This window comes from Bombus flavifrons, chromosome 7 (genome assembly GCF_040668555.2).
Source record: "Bombus flavifrons isolate JBK064 chromosome 7, iyBomFlav1_principal, whole genome shotgun sequence".
NCBI classification, from domain to species: Eukaryota; Metazoa; Arthropoda; class Insecta; order Hymenoptera; family Apidae; genus Bombus; species Bombus flavifrons.
This window is the reverse complement of record NC_138448.1, coordinates 12,015,924-12,033,831: the sequence shown is the minus strand read 5'-3', so window position 1 is coordinate 12,033,831 and position 17,908 is coordinate 12,015,924. Positions and strand designations below refer to the sequence as shown.

General features: G+C 38.8%; 1 protein-coding gene across 9 annotated transcripts in view; it reads left to right on the top strand.

Moving 5' to 3' along the window:
• LOC138181438 (glutamate receptor ionotropic, kainate 2) overlaps positions 1 to 17,908 on the top strand; it is a 114,014-nt gene that overhangs the window by 74,750 nt on the left and 21,356 nt on the right. For 5 of the 9 annotated variants that reach the window (XM_069116213.1, XM_069116214.1, XM_069116211.1 and 2 more), the window contains 3 exons: positions 13,857 to 13,958; positions 14,032 to 14,133; positions 15,366 to 15,635. In XM_069116213.1, the coding sequence (XP_068972314.1) occupies positions 13,857 to 13,958; positions 14,032 to 14,133; positions 15,366 to 15,635 (474 nt within the window). The remainder of the gene's footprint in view (positions 1 to 13,856; positions 13,959 to 14,031; positions 14,134 to 15,365; positions 15,636 to 17,908) is intronic. The other 4 variants (XM_069116215.1, XM_069116212.1, XM_069116220.1 and 1 more) reach the window with 2 other exon arrangements.

Genomic DNA, 17,908 nt, shown 5'->3' with positions numbered 1-17,908 from the left:
TTATGATGGTTTGTCTAATTGTGACCATATCGTAAGTAATGTAATAATAAGTTAACACGATCACCTGACTAATAACAGTCTCGACAATTGATTTCGTTTAGCCTCTGTTCGTGTACAACAAAAATTGCACACAACTATCGACGTATCGATGAGTATCGACATCGGCTCATGTCGATGATTTACGATCGTGGCCTTTAAAACATCGTCATATACATTCGCCAATATTCGACCGCTTTGTATTCGAGCGTCGACACGTCGGAAGGTTGTTTCTATGAATTTCAATAGGAATTTTATGAACACCAGACACGGATAAATTTTATGAAATATCGAGCAGGTTTCCAGTCTGTCAGGCGCATCGGCCACACATCGTTCGAAGGCTTCGCGTGTTTTTGGTTTATTGTAATGAGTAGTATTACATGTACATTCTTTGTGAGGTAAAACGATCCTCGTTCGTTAATAACGAACTGTTGAAATAGCGTGTACGTATTTATGGATAAATATTACGCGTTATACATTACGGCTAGACTACATTACACGTTATCACACAGTGTCGTGATACATTGAATTAACGCTTCACGTAACGAATAATTAATAATGAATTTATGAATTAATCATGAATAATGATATTTTCCCTTACACCTTGAGCAACGTTCCGTAATTTCAACGGACAGAAAATCAGGTTGGTTCGTAATCTGGACACAATCAAGAGGTTCCACGTTCGCCAGTATCCCCTCGAGGAGCACTTATGGTCCGTTATTAATTTAACAGTGAAGTGGCTAAATTCCGATATCGATGGTCGCTTAACAATCTACGAACATTTGCCAACCTCCCGCAGAATATGTATAAGAAAATATATTACGCTGCATTTTCCTTCAATCGTTAAACGATCGTTCCATTAATTCGATTCGAATTGGAACGTATTTGTTCAAGTGACAAATTTCAAAATTGTAAACGAACAATATACTTGAACTCAACTTTGAATTCAAATGAATTCAAACCAGTCTTAATGAGATCGAAATTACAAAGACTTTTAGCAAAACTGATCTTAACCACAGTTTGACAGTTTCGTGTTTATGAAAAGTACACCGCATAAGGAATTCGTAACGATTTTAAACGCGGTCAGTGTTTACGGTTTTAACGGCCGGTAACGAGCTGGAGCGTTCATAAACGATGCTTTTTTCCGCCATTTGAAAAGCGTCGCGTGATAACGTCAAGCCATAAAACTACTTGGCGCCACTCCAAACGCGTTTATCGCGGGATTAGCTATTCCGCGTTGTTTGTCCGTACGCTTTTCCGAGCATCTTTCGACCAAATTTTGGCACGAGCCAGGCCTTCCCCTGTTTATACCCATTGGCACCGTGCAGCTGGTTTCTTTTCTCAATTTAGAAATGCGTACTTTGCCGTTAGTGAATCGGGGAAAATGGGTCATTAGGGTTCGGTTACGAAACGCTGTTCTTCACCAGTACTAATGGAGTCGTTCGAAAACTACCACAACTTCGCTCGATATCTTCATACAAGATGCATTGCATGAAACTTTTTCGATTGTGAACTCGAAAACATAGTACAAGGACCCATATGACTGAGTCTCAAGTGAATAACAAAAGTCTCAAATACGAAACATGATTAATTCAAATGGAAGAGTTTGCCAAAAAATTCTTTCATTTTTTATGACATGTTTGCGTTACTATACTTTATTATAGAGGATCATTTCATTAGTTAACTCGAATGCAGTGACATCATAGCGATAACGCCATGTTAATGTCGTATGTGATCTGTCATCTAAAGCAAATATCGGACATGTGTTAAAGGAGAGACAGCTGTGTGTATATAAAATGGAAATTAGAGCGTGCAATATATGGTATGATGATTAGCAACATTTCTCTATATATGCATCAAACATTACTCGATAACTTCACAAACATCGGTAACTTGTAACAGTTGGTTAACAAATATCATTAAAATTAGTTTCATATATTTACCGTGCGCGAAATAATCTTAGAATCGGAGAAAACAATATACTTATTCAAAGCAATACATTATACTGTTATTATTAAAGTTAAAATATCATTGAAAGAAGCCCAGAAGAATTTGCCACAATATGTTTTCTCTGGTGAAATATGACGACAATGAATTCGTTGGTGATTCTTTACCGCAACGTCGAAAGGACCAGGTAATTCATAATGCCGGTGAAAAAAGTTCAATCGATGATTTACTTTGCCACAGCAATATTTCATCTATGTTTTGTCGGCGAGTATCGAGGTTCGCCATTAATTCTCACGCGTACTTCCCCTATTCTCTCAATTCCTCTTCACTTCCCCTCGTTCTTCCGATTCATCCCCTTTTCTCACGACATGATTCAATTCTCACCTTCCGGAACAGAAGATACACGATTACGCGTCTAATCTCTTGCATACGACATAAGTGAGCAACCACACAATTGCCAGTCGAAATCCTCGACACATAAATCAAACCAATTTCGCGATAAATCGAACAACGGTCTCCTTATCGCGCAAATGTCGATACGTCGCGTCGTATCAATAACCGCCCGGAAATTCCGCACACTATATAACCGTACGAACGCTGCATACAGTGTGTTGAGAAACTTGTACAACTGTTACGGACGGAGAATGTTTTTCTCCACGTAGAGGACGCGTCCTCGCGCTCCTGAAACTTCTTCAAAAAACAGAAAACAGAAGTGTCTTTTAGCATAAACATCCCTTATCTGAAGCAGCGCTGGAGACAGCTGCGATGGAACTGAGCTTCGTGAGAACGTCCGGTGAGCACCGCTTTCTAGAAATTTTAAACGAATTAATCCTTTCCCGCGTGCAAATGCATATGATAACAAATAAACTCATGATCTCATGAACTTTTATGATATATAAGTAGCCGAGAAATCGTGCTCCTCGGACGAAACGTCATGAAAAGTCTCTTTGTAACTTCGTGTCGTATTCACGAAGAAGCACTATAGTGAGATCAGGCAAAAGTTCGAGCAAAAGTTAGCCCGCGCATTGCTAGTGCGCCAAACACGAGCAACCAAACTATAAGGTAACACACTAAGCTACACCCATTTATTCACAACAATCTTTTGATTACGATACACATATCTGTGTTCCTCGTATAAGTTCGAGTCTAATTATTTGAAACTCCAACATTCAAGCCAGCAATCCGCTCGAATCGTGTTATTAATCAAAGTTACGATTTCTGTACTAATCTTTCCGGCAATTTCCTGATTTCGTTCCAGGCTCGTTCGCGCGTCTCAATATCCAAAAGAAGCCTTTCCAAGCTAGTGGCTTCCCGATTTCGCATCGGTTTCATCTACACAAACTGAACTCTTCTTACAACTTCTTGCTTTTATGGCAGGTTCATCCGCAGGTGATCCTATCCTACAGGTTCTCTGATTACGCGTCAGGTGCATCCGCGTACCTGCTAACACGCTGCAAGCGTATTCCTTAAAAGTACATTGGCCAGCATCTGGCGCTGCTCGAAGCCCAGGCTCGTAACACAACAAACGATATAAATTCAATTCCTCGCTCTTCTTCCTTCGAAAATACCATAGGGAAGTGGATTTTCATTTTTCATGAGACTGTTCTGTATTTAAACGTCACACTTCTTGGTCTCTCCGATGCTTCCTCTCGGGACATTTCATTTGCCAGATTTACCAGCTTATTTCTTCTTGAGGTTTAAAGCTCTTGCTTTAAACATTTCTACTTTTTTGCGCTCGAGCTCGCTACCTTTCAGACCTTTCCTTCTTTCTTGCAATAACGCGATTCTTCCAATGTCGCGACGCTATTTTCTAGCTTCTCGTGTTTCATAGATATTACTCGAGAATATTACCTAATTTAAATATATTCAAATGTTCTTTTTCATAATTGATACTTTTTATTCCTCTTCTATCGGAAGTTCAAAGCAAATGTAGTCATGGAATTCTTGTATCATAGTTTGTTATTACATTGTTTGATTATTTACGGAAATTCATATTTTCACGAGTCCACTTAAAAAAATGGAATCTTAGATGTTCCTATAACGCATGCAATATAAACGTGAAAGCTCTCTATGGTAAATGTTCAATTTCGTGAGCCACTGTACAATATTTCAGATACAAATCGCAAGACGATGCGTTCTAATTATCTAAAAGGTATCACGTCCCAAACTTCCGGAGAAGCAAATATCTCACGAGTGGACTACGGATTATCACAGGAGCTTTGGAAAATATTCGCGTAGACGGCGCCCTTTTATTATGAGCTTCGCTGTCCTCTTGCTCGTCGCTTCGAGAGTTCGTTTACCGGAATTGTTTCCCACACCGTGCTTCGTCTACGGGTCGTTTTCATTTCGGACGACTTGCCCGTTTTCGCCTGGTATTTATTCCACGCGCGAAAATACATTTCTCAAAGTATTCGGAAGCGTGCACCGAATCGTCGACTTGCTTGCAAACGAAAAGGAGGAACAAAAATTCGCCAACAAAAGAGCAAGCGTCCCAATTTTTCTGCCTTTGCCACACTTTTGCAGCGCGATGACGTTCAAACGTTTTAGTAGAAATAACGAAACCCTGCAAAAATGTATTCTGGTGTAGAACGTATCAGTTATTTGCGAATAAAAGCCTGAAGAAGTGAGGAAGAACGATGTTTTTCGATTCGATAATTCGCAAGGACTAACTGGTTAACTGGAAGCACAAAGAAGAATATTAGGTGCATCAGAGTTAAGGAAAGTAAATCAGGTCGTGTTATATAGCGGTTTCGGTCAAATTTTCGCGAAAGAATGACTCGTCAAAGAAAAAATTCGCTATGGCAGGTGGACGTCCCGAGATCCGGCGCGAGTCATGGAAACTCGGTGGTGCAAGTAATCGGACTACCGAGCGTTAAAATTGTACACGGCGCTCTTTTATCATGGCAACCCGCGTGTCTCCGCTTTCCCCGTTATCTTCACCAAACCATCATCGTCGCCACTGGAAAGCGCAATGTTTTGGATGAACGCTTACCGAAATTGCTGCCTATTACATCTTTTTGTACCCTAGCCACGCATATTTCTTCCTCTGTTCCCTGTATCCGTGACCACCCCTCCTATTTTTTATCTTCTATTGTTCCTATCCCTCTATTACCTCGCTCACAACCCTTTTTTCTCTTTCGTTGTCCAGATCGTTTCTCTGTTTCTACCATATTCGCGATTACAGAAAAATCTCTAGGTTTGTTATAAATGCACTGTGAGTGTTTATTCAAATTCATATTTTTTTTTTTTTTTTTTTTTTTTGGAGATCATAATGAATATATTAATTTAATTAATTTGTATATTTTATGTGTTTTCCTATATTTGCGCATTTTTAACTTTCGCGTAAATGCGTAAACAGTTGCCAGTTGAAAATGTTTTAACGAGATTTATGGCAAAATAAATATTTCAACGAAATAGAGGCCCTTTACCTGCATTTCGTATATTGTTACATATCCCAAAATCATAACTGGCCACTTTCACGCGTAATTGGGAATCTGATTAATAGCCCTTCTTGTCTCTCACGTGCAATTTCCGTTCTTGCTGTTGGATTAACGATCCTTGAACACGGCCAATTCGATCTAGTTGTAATCAAGCTACACTGAAGCGCTTTTGATTTCGTTTATATGTTATTTCGAAACTTCTTTACTAATTATTCCTGATTATACATTGGTCCTAAACTTTTAAACGGTAATGTATAACCGTAAAAACAAAATTCATGAAGCTGTCCTAAGCTATTTCGCAAACATTCGTTTACAATTGTAAAAAGTCAACATTGAAACCACCAAAAAGGACACCATGATCGTAAAACAGCGAAATACGTGTATTATGAACTGTGCTCTAGGAACAGGAAGTCTATAACCATTACACACGTACAGCCTAGTCTACTATCTTTTATATAGAACCGTAAAAACCTTTTCATATTTGAAAACTATGTTCGTACTATCAGAGAACGATCACGTTGTTCGAATCCCTTTGACGATCCAAAGATCGTGGCGATAATCGTCTCGATTGTTCCGACCGATCGAACCGATCGAAGCACGTGACGAAGATACGTGGAAGAGCCACATACGTGACCCAAACAGTGAAGGTTTTCTCATCGGCGTAATGGAATTGAATATCGAGCCGGAATACGTGGTCGATGCACGTCGATAGGCCGCACGCACGCTTTGGCATATTTCCAAATGCCGGCTAAATGCCAACCGGCTGTCATTAGCATTGCAAAGCGCGCGAGACTCTCTCGATGGATTGCGGATAACACGACGTTGGGACGACTAATGGCCCGCGGAACATAGTTATAATATGACCGGATTCCTATGAATTTTTATACATTTCTGTCAATTCCAACGTACCAATTTTTTCGCAAATCTGTTTTTCATATATTCTCATATTGCAAGATTTGTAGATCCCAGTAAATGGAACGCATTTACATAATTGCAAAAATATAGATACGTTAGCAATTGAAGACCATACGAGATAGAAAAATATAATAAACCCATTTTTGTTCTTTTATGTCAGTTGGTGATTAAAAAGAAGAATTTTTATATGAAATAGCCGGAGAAGGGGATAAACTCGGATCTATTTCTTTTTCGTTTGATACGTGTATTTTTGGCTAAGACAGCTTCCTTTAAGGATGCAATACTTGAGATTGATGATGCATTCTCGGCGTAAGAGCGACGCTCCTTCAAGTAGCACACAGATAGCCTGGCCTCTGAATTGTCGACGATATAACTAAGTTAGTTTCTGTTCTCTAATGGGGCATTTCGGTACGATCCTAAATCCTGGCCCGTGATATTATCGTCCTTCCAGCACGGTTTAATTGAACCGAACGAGAAATAATTGCCACGAATAACCTATAATTCTGCGACTATGGATTGTGGATACTATCGTACATCTGTTCCCTGAATTCGCAACCAGTTCCATTGCTAGAAATTTTTACGTCGTTGAAAAAAGATATTGCGAAATAGAAAGAAATAGAAAGAAATGCAGGAACAGGAAGGTGATAAAAATTTAACCATTACGAAGCTTAATTTATTGCAGAGGTTCTTACAAATTAACTTCTATTTAGAAACACGGCACAGTTGGCGCGCAATCGATGCTGAACAACGCGTTTAGAAGCGCAAATAAATGCGAACGTTCACAGTTCCAACGATTAACGTAGCCGGTCGGCTCGTAATTAACGACTTAATTGCAATCATCCGCTTCGTGGGTGCTCCGTCATCATGAAATATGGATACGTGTAAACGAGGTATCCTTCCAGTCGGGTCGGCGAAAAAACTCGCAGTGATGCAACTCATTCCAGAGATGTAGTTTGTTAAATGGTGTTTCGTCGACTCGCTTGCTACGTAACGTTTACAGAGTCACGAGGGATACGATTGAGTAACAAAGAGCCCTCGACGATTCCCGTTAATTACGTACTCACGTATAAACCATGCAACTGCTCGTCTACAGCGGCCCTAATTGTTTGCTCAAGTCGCGCAATACTTAGGAGTTCAGAAACTGCTTCGCCAGTCGAGTTCAGAATATGAAATGTCGAATGAATACTCAAGTAGAGTTGTTGATTCTTAGACCCTAATTAGTTACGACCTCAGCGATAAGTAAATCGTATAGACTGTCTGACCATATACGGGTTTTGTCTATTTAAACAAGAATTTCACGGAGAAACGCGGCGTCTGATCACTAAAGTCTTTACTCAAGTTTTTACTTAAATTATTCAGCTTACAAAATATTTTCTAGTACGTAACTAAACGATTTTCAATTTAATTTTTCTTGATGATTGATTCTTGATGCATGTTACGTCCGGTGACTCCCTACACAAACCAGGCCCCACGCCGCGGACAATATGGCTGCCAGATGTCTACACACCCTTATTGCGTACCCTCAATAATCTTAAGGACTTACCATAAATCTTGTCATTTTCATAGTTAAGCTTCTTCAGACCAAACAAGTATCCTTTTACTTCAAGTGTTCTTTAAATTTATCGTCCACTCCGGGAAGGTACGGTATCTCCCGCTAGCAACTTTCTCTCAGGAGCGGCTAGAACCCCTCCTTGCCCACCAACCTTTTTCTTATCCAATCGGAAGCAATGGCTATTGCCCTCACTTTCCTAGCCAAAAATTATCATCAACAAATCCGATGATCCCGTACGCTAGGCACACCCATCAATAGCTTCCCTCCTCCATAGTATCATCACCGAGCTTCATTGATTTTCCATCTTTAGATCAGCCAACATCTCTTAACTGGTTTTCCACCCTTAGATCAGTCATTTATTTAACTTATATCTATATTCACCGAGCGTAACTGTCTATGTCTATAAGGTTGTTGGAATAAAGTGTATATTGTAACCTGTTACTCCAGTGTTATAATCAGTTCAATCACCTCTATTATCCTAAACGAAATAGGGTATCGATCACTTCGTGGCGTCGATTATCTAATCCTAACGGGGATTTACGACTCCCGTTAGCGCGCTTCCTCGTAACCGCGTCTCTCCGCGAACGGTCGAACAATGCATGATTAACCTGTGATTATGTGATAAAGCGGTCAGGCGAACTGCCTGATCAGACGCAGCCTTTTCTATTCATCACTCTGTCCGATTACTAACGTCCGCTTCTACTTACTCGTCTATACCTCAATGCTCATGTTTTCCTCCAAACTTATCATACCTTTCTATCGAAATTGATAATTATACAATTTATGAACTATTTACCTATAGCATAACCTAGAAATTTCTCGTTCATTTTATCAAGAATTACAATTTTCATATCAATCCTCTAGTGACGTAACATCAATTCTAATAAAATTTTCATGAGCCTTAAACCAGATGCTTCATCTTTCATACGATAATCATGTTAAAATGGAGTATAAAGTATGCATAAACCATACCTCGGGCTATACGTCGCCTGTTACATTCGCCATAAACCTGCCCATCAAAATCTGCCGTAACAATGCACATAAACACAAACATGAATCGTAATGCGACTATTCGATGATAAAGTTACGAGACAACGCAACGGTAAAGTTGATGACGTTTGCTCATTGAACACTTTGTCGTACGATTACGTGATATCGTTGAAACCGAAAGAAACCGCGAGTTAACGTAGCGAAAAAAGCCTCTAAAGCCTGGTAAACTGTCGTGGCAGTCGTATGTGGCCGACAAACATGTGCCAAAATGTGGAAATTTCGAAACAGCTGCGGAAACGTTAATTCACTGGCTAACAGGATTTTAAATTTTATTTTCTTCTTTTTATCATTTTTTGTTACAAACCTGTGACAGTTACGTAACATAGCTAAAAGTTATCCATTGCAAACTACAGCATTCTCGACTAATTTATATCACAACTCCAAACATGTGTAAAAGTTGTGCATAGCTCGTAACATACGATTACGTTGAAGAAAAGAGCAAAGTAAAAAGGACGAGGAATAGAAGAGCAAAAACAAAAGAGTTGCACGGTTTACTTCAGCATAAGGAAATTTTTAGTAGATAAAAGTAGCTCAAAGGCAATATGGAGTTAAAATCTGTCCATGACATTTTCATCATATATGTCTCCTATATAAACGTTTCCCATCCTGTAGGAAAATTTATAAAATCACTGGTAGAAATTCATAAAATTATTTACTTAAACAATGTTATGACAAAATTTAAATTAATGTTAAATGTATTCATTTATGTCGAAACTTGCCAGAACTTAATACTACCGTACTTTTTGTTAAAGGCGATGGGAAGTAGGTATCTATCCACCGTACCGCAAAATAAAAGAAATTAATTTATCACGTAAAGACACTCGAGATAATCCGCTTGCCATGGTCCAGTTATCGCCCTTTTAATCCGACGCTTATGCCAGCGAAACTTAACGAGCACTCTTGGCCAAAATGCCAGAAGTTATCCGTCGTTGGAGCGCAACTTAGATCCAACTTGCATGCTTTAAACTGGAACAGAGACCATCCATTAATTTACGAACGCGGCGTGGCGTGTTGTCTCGACCGCTGTTTCATGCCGCAAACTCGCTTCCAACTTCCTCGATTTAAAGAGCCTTGCTCCTACTTGGCCAAGGAAAATATACCTTTTCCTTTAATCCCCCTTTTGTCTCATTCTAATTCGCCTTTGTTTTTGGTATAATACATAATAAAACCGGTCACAGGTATTGGAAAATGCTTCTTCGTATGTGTATTTATTAATTAACAACGATGCATTGCAGGATATGCGGTACACATGGAATTATTATTAATAAACAAATGGATCATGAGGGAGTTCGCTCGTGGCTCGAAATTGAAACGTTGAAATAACTGTATATTTATGATTATGTCCTGTGTATTAATCTCTCGAGATATGATCGTGATAATCGTGATCTAACCTTTGCCCATAAAAATCTGCCAGAGAATAAACCAAAAATAATTCACAATTCTTTAAATGTTGATCTTTCCATTTTAATTACACTTCAGCAAAGTCAATTTAATTTCTTTTTCTGCAGATTAATTAACGGCGAACTTTCGTGGGTCGTTCTTTGCGGAATAAAATATATAAAAGAAGGAAAAGTTTCGGCGTAAGCCTCCGTTCAAACATTTTCTCAACCGTTTCAAAGAAAACTTATGCTTTTTTATTTTTTTCTTTATACATTCCTCCTGGTTTCGGTATTTCACGGATCCTCGAAGTTGACAGAAGTATCAGCTATCTCCGACGAACAAACGTCAGCTGCAAGAGCAGTGAAACTTCCCTATCGTATTGGTATCCACACAAAGGTTTCGATATATCAAAAGGGAACCATTTACGATTTTACAGTCATAGCTTACAAATCTTCGACGAATCTTACCCTACCAGATAAGATAATCACATTAACAACGAATAAAATAATCGACAGCTCCCCAACTTCTTTCTTCAGTTCGTCCAACATTTTCTTTCTTTTCCTTGCGACTCAACGAAGGGGAAATAAAGAGAGAATCACTGGTTTCCACGATCCTCCGATAAAATAGAGGTTCGTGTGTATTGGGCGAGATTATTTTGCTCGTCTAGTAGGGGATGAAAAAGAATTCGATGCTGCGGTAAATTCCCCGTGTCCGATAGAATGGAATTGTTCTCGGCTCGTTTCCTTGCCTGGATTCGACGGTGTCGGTCATTTCACCGCGAAAGGACTCCATAAAAATCAGAATCTAATAATACTCGTTGCCGGGTAACGGAACAGGAGGAAGTTAACGGTAATCCCCGAAGAAATTCCACGGAATTATTGTCCCGTGGGACTTATCCGCTGCTTTTATTTATTCGCTTCTGTTAGTTCCACGATATTAAGAAGTTCCTCCGGTACTTTTTCCATCGGTTGAGACTGTTCCGCCGCTTATTCCGCGATCTAGAAGGGATCTAGAGGGGAGAAGAGAGAGAAAGAAAGTAAAAGGAGAAATCTATTTCCCTTTACACAGCCCATAAACGCGAGTAGATACGCGCGGGTTCGGACTGAGACTCGCGAGTGAACGAATCCCCCGTTGCCTCGTAAGTTTTTTCACAAGGCCATAGCTAGAGTAATACTCTACGTTTCCTGGTATTCAAAGTGTTTTAATAAAGATTAAACGTAGTCTGAAGATAAAACGCTGCTGTATCTCCGGTAACTAGTTTTGAAATAAACAAGGCATAAATAAATTAAAAGATAAACGAAGTGTAAATTGAAAAGAGTTTTGTACATAAAAATAAACGCACGTATCTAGAATGTAAATTAAAATGAACATATAAAGAGCATTTTAACTTGCGGATATTTAAATTACATCTGCTGCTATTTAGAGTAGCAAGAGATGACTAAACGGAGTTTATGTTATTTCAAGAAGCGTATATGTACTGATAATAAAATTCCCATAGAATTTTCTTAGGGGTGTTCTCTTCGATTTTCTATTTTTTTATTATTATAAACCTTTAACGCTTCTTATTGTTATACACTTTTTATTAAAGTGACATAGACGTTCAGTTTGAAGAAGGTACTCTGTGTAACAAACCATGCCATGGTTTTCACCATCACCCATACGATCTTCACGCGAAAGAAACATGACGCGGAACGTGTTAATTAACGTGCTCGTCACCGGTTCTTTATTTGCCCGTATTTCCCTTCTCGACAATACACCGCTGGCACAACTGTTAAATTACAGTTATACATCATCGTGTCTTTCCTCTCGTCGTTTCTTACCCCCTCGAATTAGCGCCCTGCAGACGCAAATTAACGCAACTTTCCCCCAAAAGAACCCAAACTATACATTCGCCAAGAAATGAAACAACAAAAATTATGCAGGAACCTGGAACTTCTTAAAAACTACGATTATCGTGCATTTTATTCGTCCTTAACTTGCATGACATCGTTCCATGGGATCAGAGGCGCTTTCTTACTTCAGTTAAGAGTTACCACTCTTAAAAAGTCGTTATTACGGCGAATCCTTCGACGACGGAAGTCGTTAGGCTGGCTTTCGTCGCGCGACGAAGTCCAAGCGGAAGCTGGCCGAGACGCTTGATCCACGCTTCCTTACTCCCCTGGCTACACCACGCGAAAATATTTTGAGAACGTGCCGGATGACGCGTCTCTAGCTCGTGTCCCGTCGTCCAGAAGATCGTGGACCGCATAAATTTGAGAAACGGACGGGGTAGCTTTGACCCCGACGGACTTTTTAATCTCCTCGTCATGTCTTTAGTTCCACGTTACCTTTCCGTTTTTCTCCTCGACGGCCACTGACTCTGGTACAAATGCGCAATTATGATTCAACGATCGTGAAAAGATTTTTTCGAACTTATCTTTGCGGACAGACAATAGAGAGACGTCTTTTATTATATTTTAGCTCGTGAGTTTCGGGGAGATTTTCTTGCAAGTTTGGTCTCTTTAAGATCTGAGACTTTTGGAAGTTGAAAACTGTTATAGTTGGTACACATTGTCCGGTTTAAGTTGTATTAAAAGTTACCTTTTGTTATCTAGAACTATATATATTTTATATGTGTATATAAGAGAGAGAGACAGAGTCAGATAGCGTTTGTATGTGTGTGTGTGTAAGATATATGAAAATATGTGTGCGATTAATATCCTATTTCTTTCCTCAGTTAACACTTTGACTGCCACATTGGTCATATATGACCTGCCACGGTTTCTCCTGTGACGCCACGATGGTCATTGATGACCGGAGTGCCTGAATTTCTTACAAGTGTAAAAATTGAATGAAAATTGACAGTTAGGGCATTTTGAATATAACCGATGAATAGAAGATACTTTGAAATAAAAAGTGCCCCATTGAACAATTAAATATTTTTATTAGAACATCAATAAAAAAAAATGAGAACAAATCTTGCATCTAACGGTGCATTGTGTTTGCATCCATATCTTTGAGAGGTAATCTACGAATATTATTATAAACACACCTCAGAAAATAATTGTAAATGCTGCTTTATAATCATATAATTAAAGTTAGAAGTGTGCATATACCTTACTATTATATATAGAATGATCAAATATTGTTTACTAATATCTTTTACATGTTTCAACAATATATTCTGGACATTTTGCTTACGGCAAAATAACGAATGCCAATGATTTGTTGAAATAAACGAAGCCTTGTTATAATATGTCGCTATCAATTGTTACCAAGACGCCACGGTGGTCACCCGTGACCACCAATAAGATAAACGGTCTATTGGAGAAGAACGTTGTCTTATATCATCAATTTATTATTATTTTGCCATTATATGCTTTGAATAATAAAAATACTCCCGTGGCGTCCGAAGTGAAACATGCGATTCCGGCGTGACAGTCAGTGTTAATAGTAACCAAGATATCGAAGACTGACAAACTATACCTTCCACGATAATTCTTGCATATGCAAAATACAATTCTCAAATAAATAACCACCGTATCTTGCTCTTTCAGGTCGAGATGAAGGGTATTTCCGGTCCCATCGAGTTCAAAGAAGGGCGCAGAATTCAATTCAAGCTGGACCTGCTGAAACTGAAGCAACATTCGCTCGTCAAGGTACACTCTCTGTTTAACCATCGCTTCAAATTTTTTCACAGACATCATAAAAAATCACATGAGAATGAAATAGGTCGGTGAATGGCGTCCAGGCGCCGGCGTCAATGTGACGGACACCGCGGCATTTTTCGAGCCAGGATCAGCGAATGTTACTCTGCTCGTCATCACTATATTGGTGAGTCTTAACCACTGAATTTTCCTCTTTCAAATGTCATTCATTCCTATTTAAAATCACGGAAAGGCAATCTCTTCCATTTTAATAAATCGCAGAAGGACTAATTCGATACGTTTTCGCGTCTATCGTTTTAAGCTTCGCGCGAATCACAAACCACGTTTTCCTACTGTTAATCGAAAATGAAACGTACCCGAAATAAACTCGAAGTAGAACTTTATAATACATGGATAATATCGAAGCAACAAGTGTAGGAAAATTTGATAAGAATGGAGAAATCAATGGAATGTCATCGAACGATCGCATCGTAAAAAGTTGAGGAACGTTTGACTGAATTGATCATGTTAGGTGACGTTTCAGGCACACGAGCAATAACACGTCACCTGAAAGACTTCGGCACGAAGATTCGAGCAATAGAGTGTTCATTGTCAATGATCCCTAGGAAGGATATTTACGAGCCACCGTGGCGAAGTCCGCGTAACGGAACCTCGTACTTTATGTCCGGTATCCGTACTACCTAACGCGTCATTCCGATCGAAGGATAGAGGCTAAAGTGGTATAAAATTTCTACGTTTCCCGGAGATAAAATCGACTGCATCGACGAGTCGTGAAATCGCTAACAATCGAACCAACATAGAGTTGCTATAGTCTGGCTCGAAGATTTCCAGAGGTTAGGGTTATTTTCCTCCTCTCAAATAGGATAAACGTAGAAACGCAAAATTGTCGTAGGTATTCTGGTTCGGATTATGGCAAATTGTATGCAATCTTTGTATAATTTTCCTTTTAAAATATTTCCGAAGTTTTCAAAAAACGAATATAGGAACATGAAATTGTCGTATCGCATTCCAGGACCCTTTTGCACAACAATAGCAGTAAATTGTCAAGTTACAAGTTCTAGACTAGTTATAGACTTTTCATTTTCACAATTTTACCCTAAGTAGAACTATCAAACGACTTGCCATTTCTAAAATTTCATTTGTTTTATTATTACACAGCGAAATATATTAACTTGTGAATATATTAAATTGTGTAAGGCAGCTCGAACTGCGATAAATCGTACGCTATCGACTTTTTTAGCCTTTAGAAGACACTGATAGTTTCTACACGATAAATCGATAATTATTCGATCGACGACGTTGAAAATAGCTAGCGATGCGAATTTCTCCCATTTGGAAAAGCCTCTCGGGAGCGATTAGGGAACCGTACGAACGTGAAACATGTATCGTCCTGTGTAGGCTCGTGTATCGTCCAGATCTGATAGCGTGTTCCGTTGTTTGCATGGACCCCCTGTTGCGACACAGGAAATTCCGTACGTGATGATGCACTACGAAAAAAACTACACGGGGAACGCGCGGTTTTACGGTTTTTGCGTGGACCTACTGGAGGCGGTGGCAAGGGAAGTCGGCTTCTCATACAGATTGGAGCTGGTACCGGACAGGAAGTACGGCGCGAAAGACCCGGAAACCGGGGAGTGGAACGGCATCGTCAGAGAACTCATGCGACATGTATGATTTGGTTTGTTTAATTTCTCTCATCTCACTTGGTTCTCACACCTTTCTCTCCCACGCGCGTGATTTCCACCTAGGTAACTATAGATACACACTGTAACCAATCTTACACAGTTAACATTCTCTAGACTGCCTTTGTCTCTTTCCAATATTAGATCACTCTTTTCATTCTTTTAGTCGATACAAGTTTACATAACGATTTAATGTCTCCTTACACTTGTGAATAGTCTCATACGCACCTGATAGTTACATTAGTCTAGACACTCGAATTTAACGTTTAACAAATTGAAACGTTATCGCTTCAATATGGAATGCGCCCATTGGTATCGTAATTAAAAATTACGTTATCTATCAACATTAATTCTATCCTAATAACGAAATAATATTTTGTGATGTTGAATACTACTAAATGTCGAAATATCAATTAATATCTTCTACGTTTAATGTAGATAACGTAACTTTTGATTCTCATATCAATTGTCGTGTTCCATAATTAAAGTGTTAACGTACAATGCACTCTTAGTATCAGTGAATTAGGTGGTTGCTGTAAACACAGATACATAGATAAACATAGATAAAGGACATGTGTAGGTAATGGACAGTCCCTCGGGAATACTTCGAATAACCGCGAAACACTTCGACTCTCGATAGGATTCAAGGGTGAAATACTTGTTACACCACGAAGATTTGCTGCATGAATCCAAGGCGAAAGTTGCAACACAACGTACGAAAAGGATTTTTTGATCACTCCATTTCGATTAAAATCACCTCTCACCAGGATGATACAGAGCAACATAAAAGGCCCACCTCCGTTCACAAGACACTTTTGTACTCGCGCTGATTATTAGACGTTTGGACGTCTGTCGACTCGTCGTTTATTCAGACCTGTCCACCTTCTAAATCATCGTAATCGATCATTCGCGCGACTTGTCTCGCCTCGTCTGACCGAGGAGTCGAAGCTAAATCACCGACTGTCGCCGCATCGCGTAATAAAGCCCATAAATCGAGCATGGATCACAAGCTGTTAATTGACATTAATCCATTAACCACTGAGAAACCTATGAACCAAGTCTCAAATTTCTTTCATTATAAAATAACACGATAGAAGAATTTGCAACAAACTATTTAATTACAGATATACATATTTAATTAATCATATATTCATTAAGTTGTTGTATATGAATAGTTGTATTTCTACGAAGGTTAAATTTCAGAGGCTACTATCATCTCATATAAATTTCGGCCTATTATATTATAATTATATTATAGTATACTATACCTATTATGTAGAAGTATTAAAACCTCGTTACTAATCGTCGTAGACAATTAATCAAAATATCCATTCGAGTTCCTATGTGAGTTTAAATTTGGAAAAACTGCTGTGTAAATTTCTTTAAAAATTATTATTATTATTATTATTTAAAGAGACTGTAAAAGAAGTAACTATGATAACTAGATTCCAAGAATTTTTTAACTTTAAAACTGATACTTCTTATAAATCTTGATTCATGAAATTACTTATTCGTTGAGGAAATATTAAGTATATTTATAGATAATGTTTAGAAGATTTTATGCTCTCTTATAATTTCAAATCACCTGATGGTTACACGAACGATTCGATTAGGATGAAAAGTTAATCACGGATAGGGATTCTTGTCATAACGCAGACATTTCGGAACTTCTCTGTCTTCCTCTTCGGGAATCTGTTCGTTTTCGGGTAAAGTTGACGTGATTAACGGAACTCGCGAACACACATGCCTAATTTGCAATTCGGGAGAATACCGAAGGTTCGATGTGCGAGCACGCCTCTGGATTTCCCCATTTACCGAAACACCCCGCCCCGCTGGCGGAACTTAAATTAAACTTAAATGAATTCGATTTTCCAATTACTCGACCACAAACCACTCCATCACCGCAAATTACACGGATCTCTTCTATGTTCAGCGAACACACGTGTATCTGGAAAACAAGATCTTTTGATTCCCATCCCCCAATCGTACCGCGTGTCACAAAGTAGGTGGCAAAGTTCATTTACGAGTTCAAATGAGTTTTCGTTTGAGTCTTATTCGAGCCTCTCAAAAGACAAACTGCTCGATTTCTTGAATGTTTTATAGGATTGTTGCTTTGTAAAATTTCCCAATTTCATTACATAAGCACACGATTGATGTGCAATTTTCAAGAAACAAATTACTTCCAAAAGTTCATTTGTTATGAAAATTAGCAGGAAATTCTGATAAAACTAAAATACAAAATGATCAAAATAGGAAAAT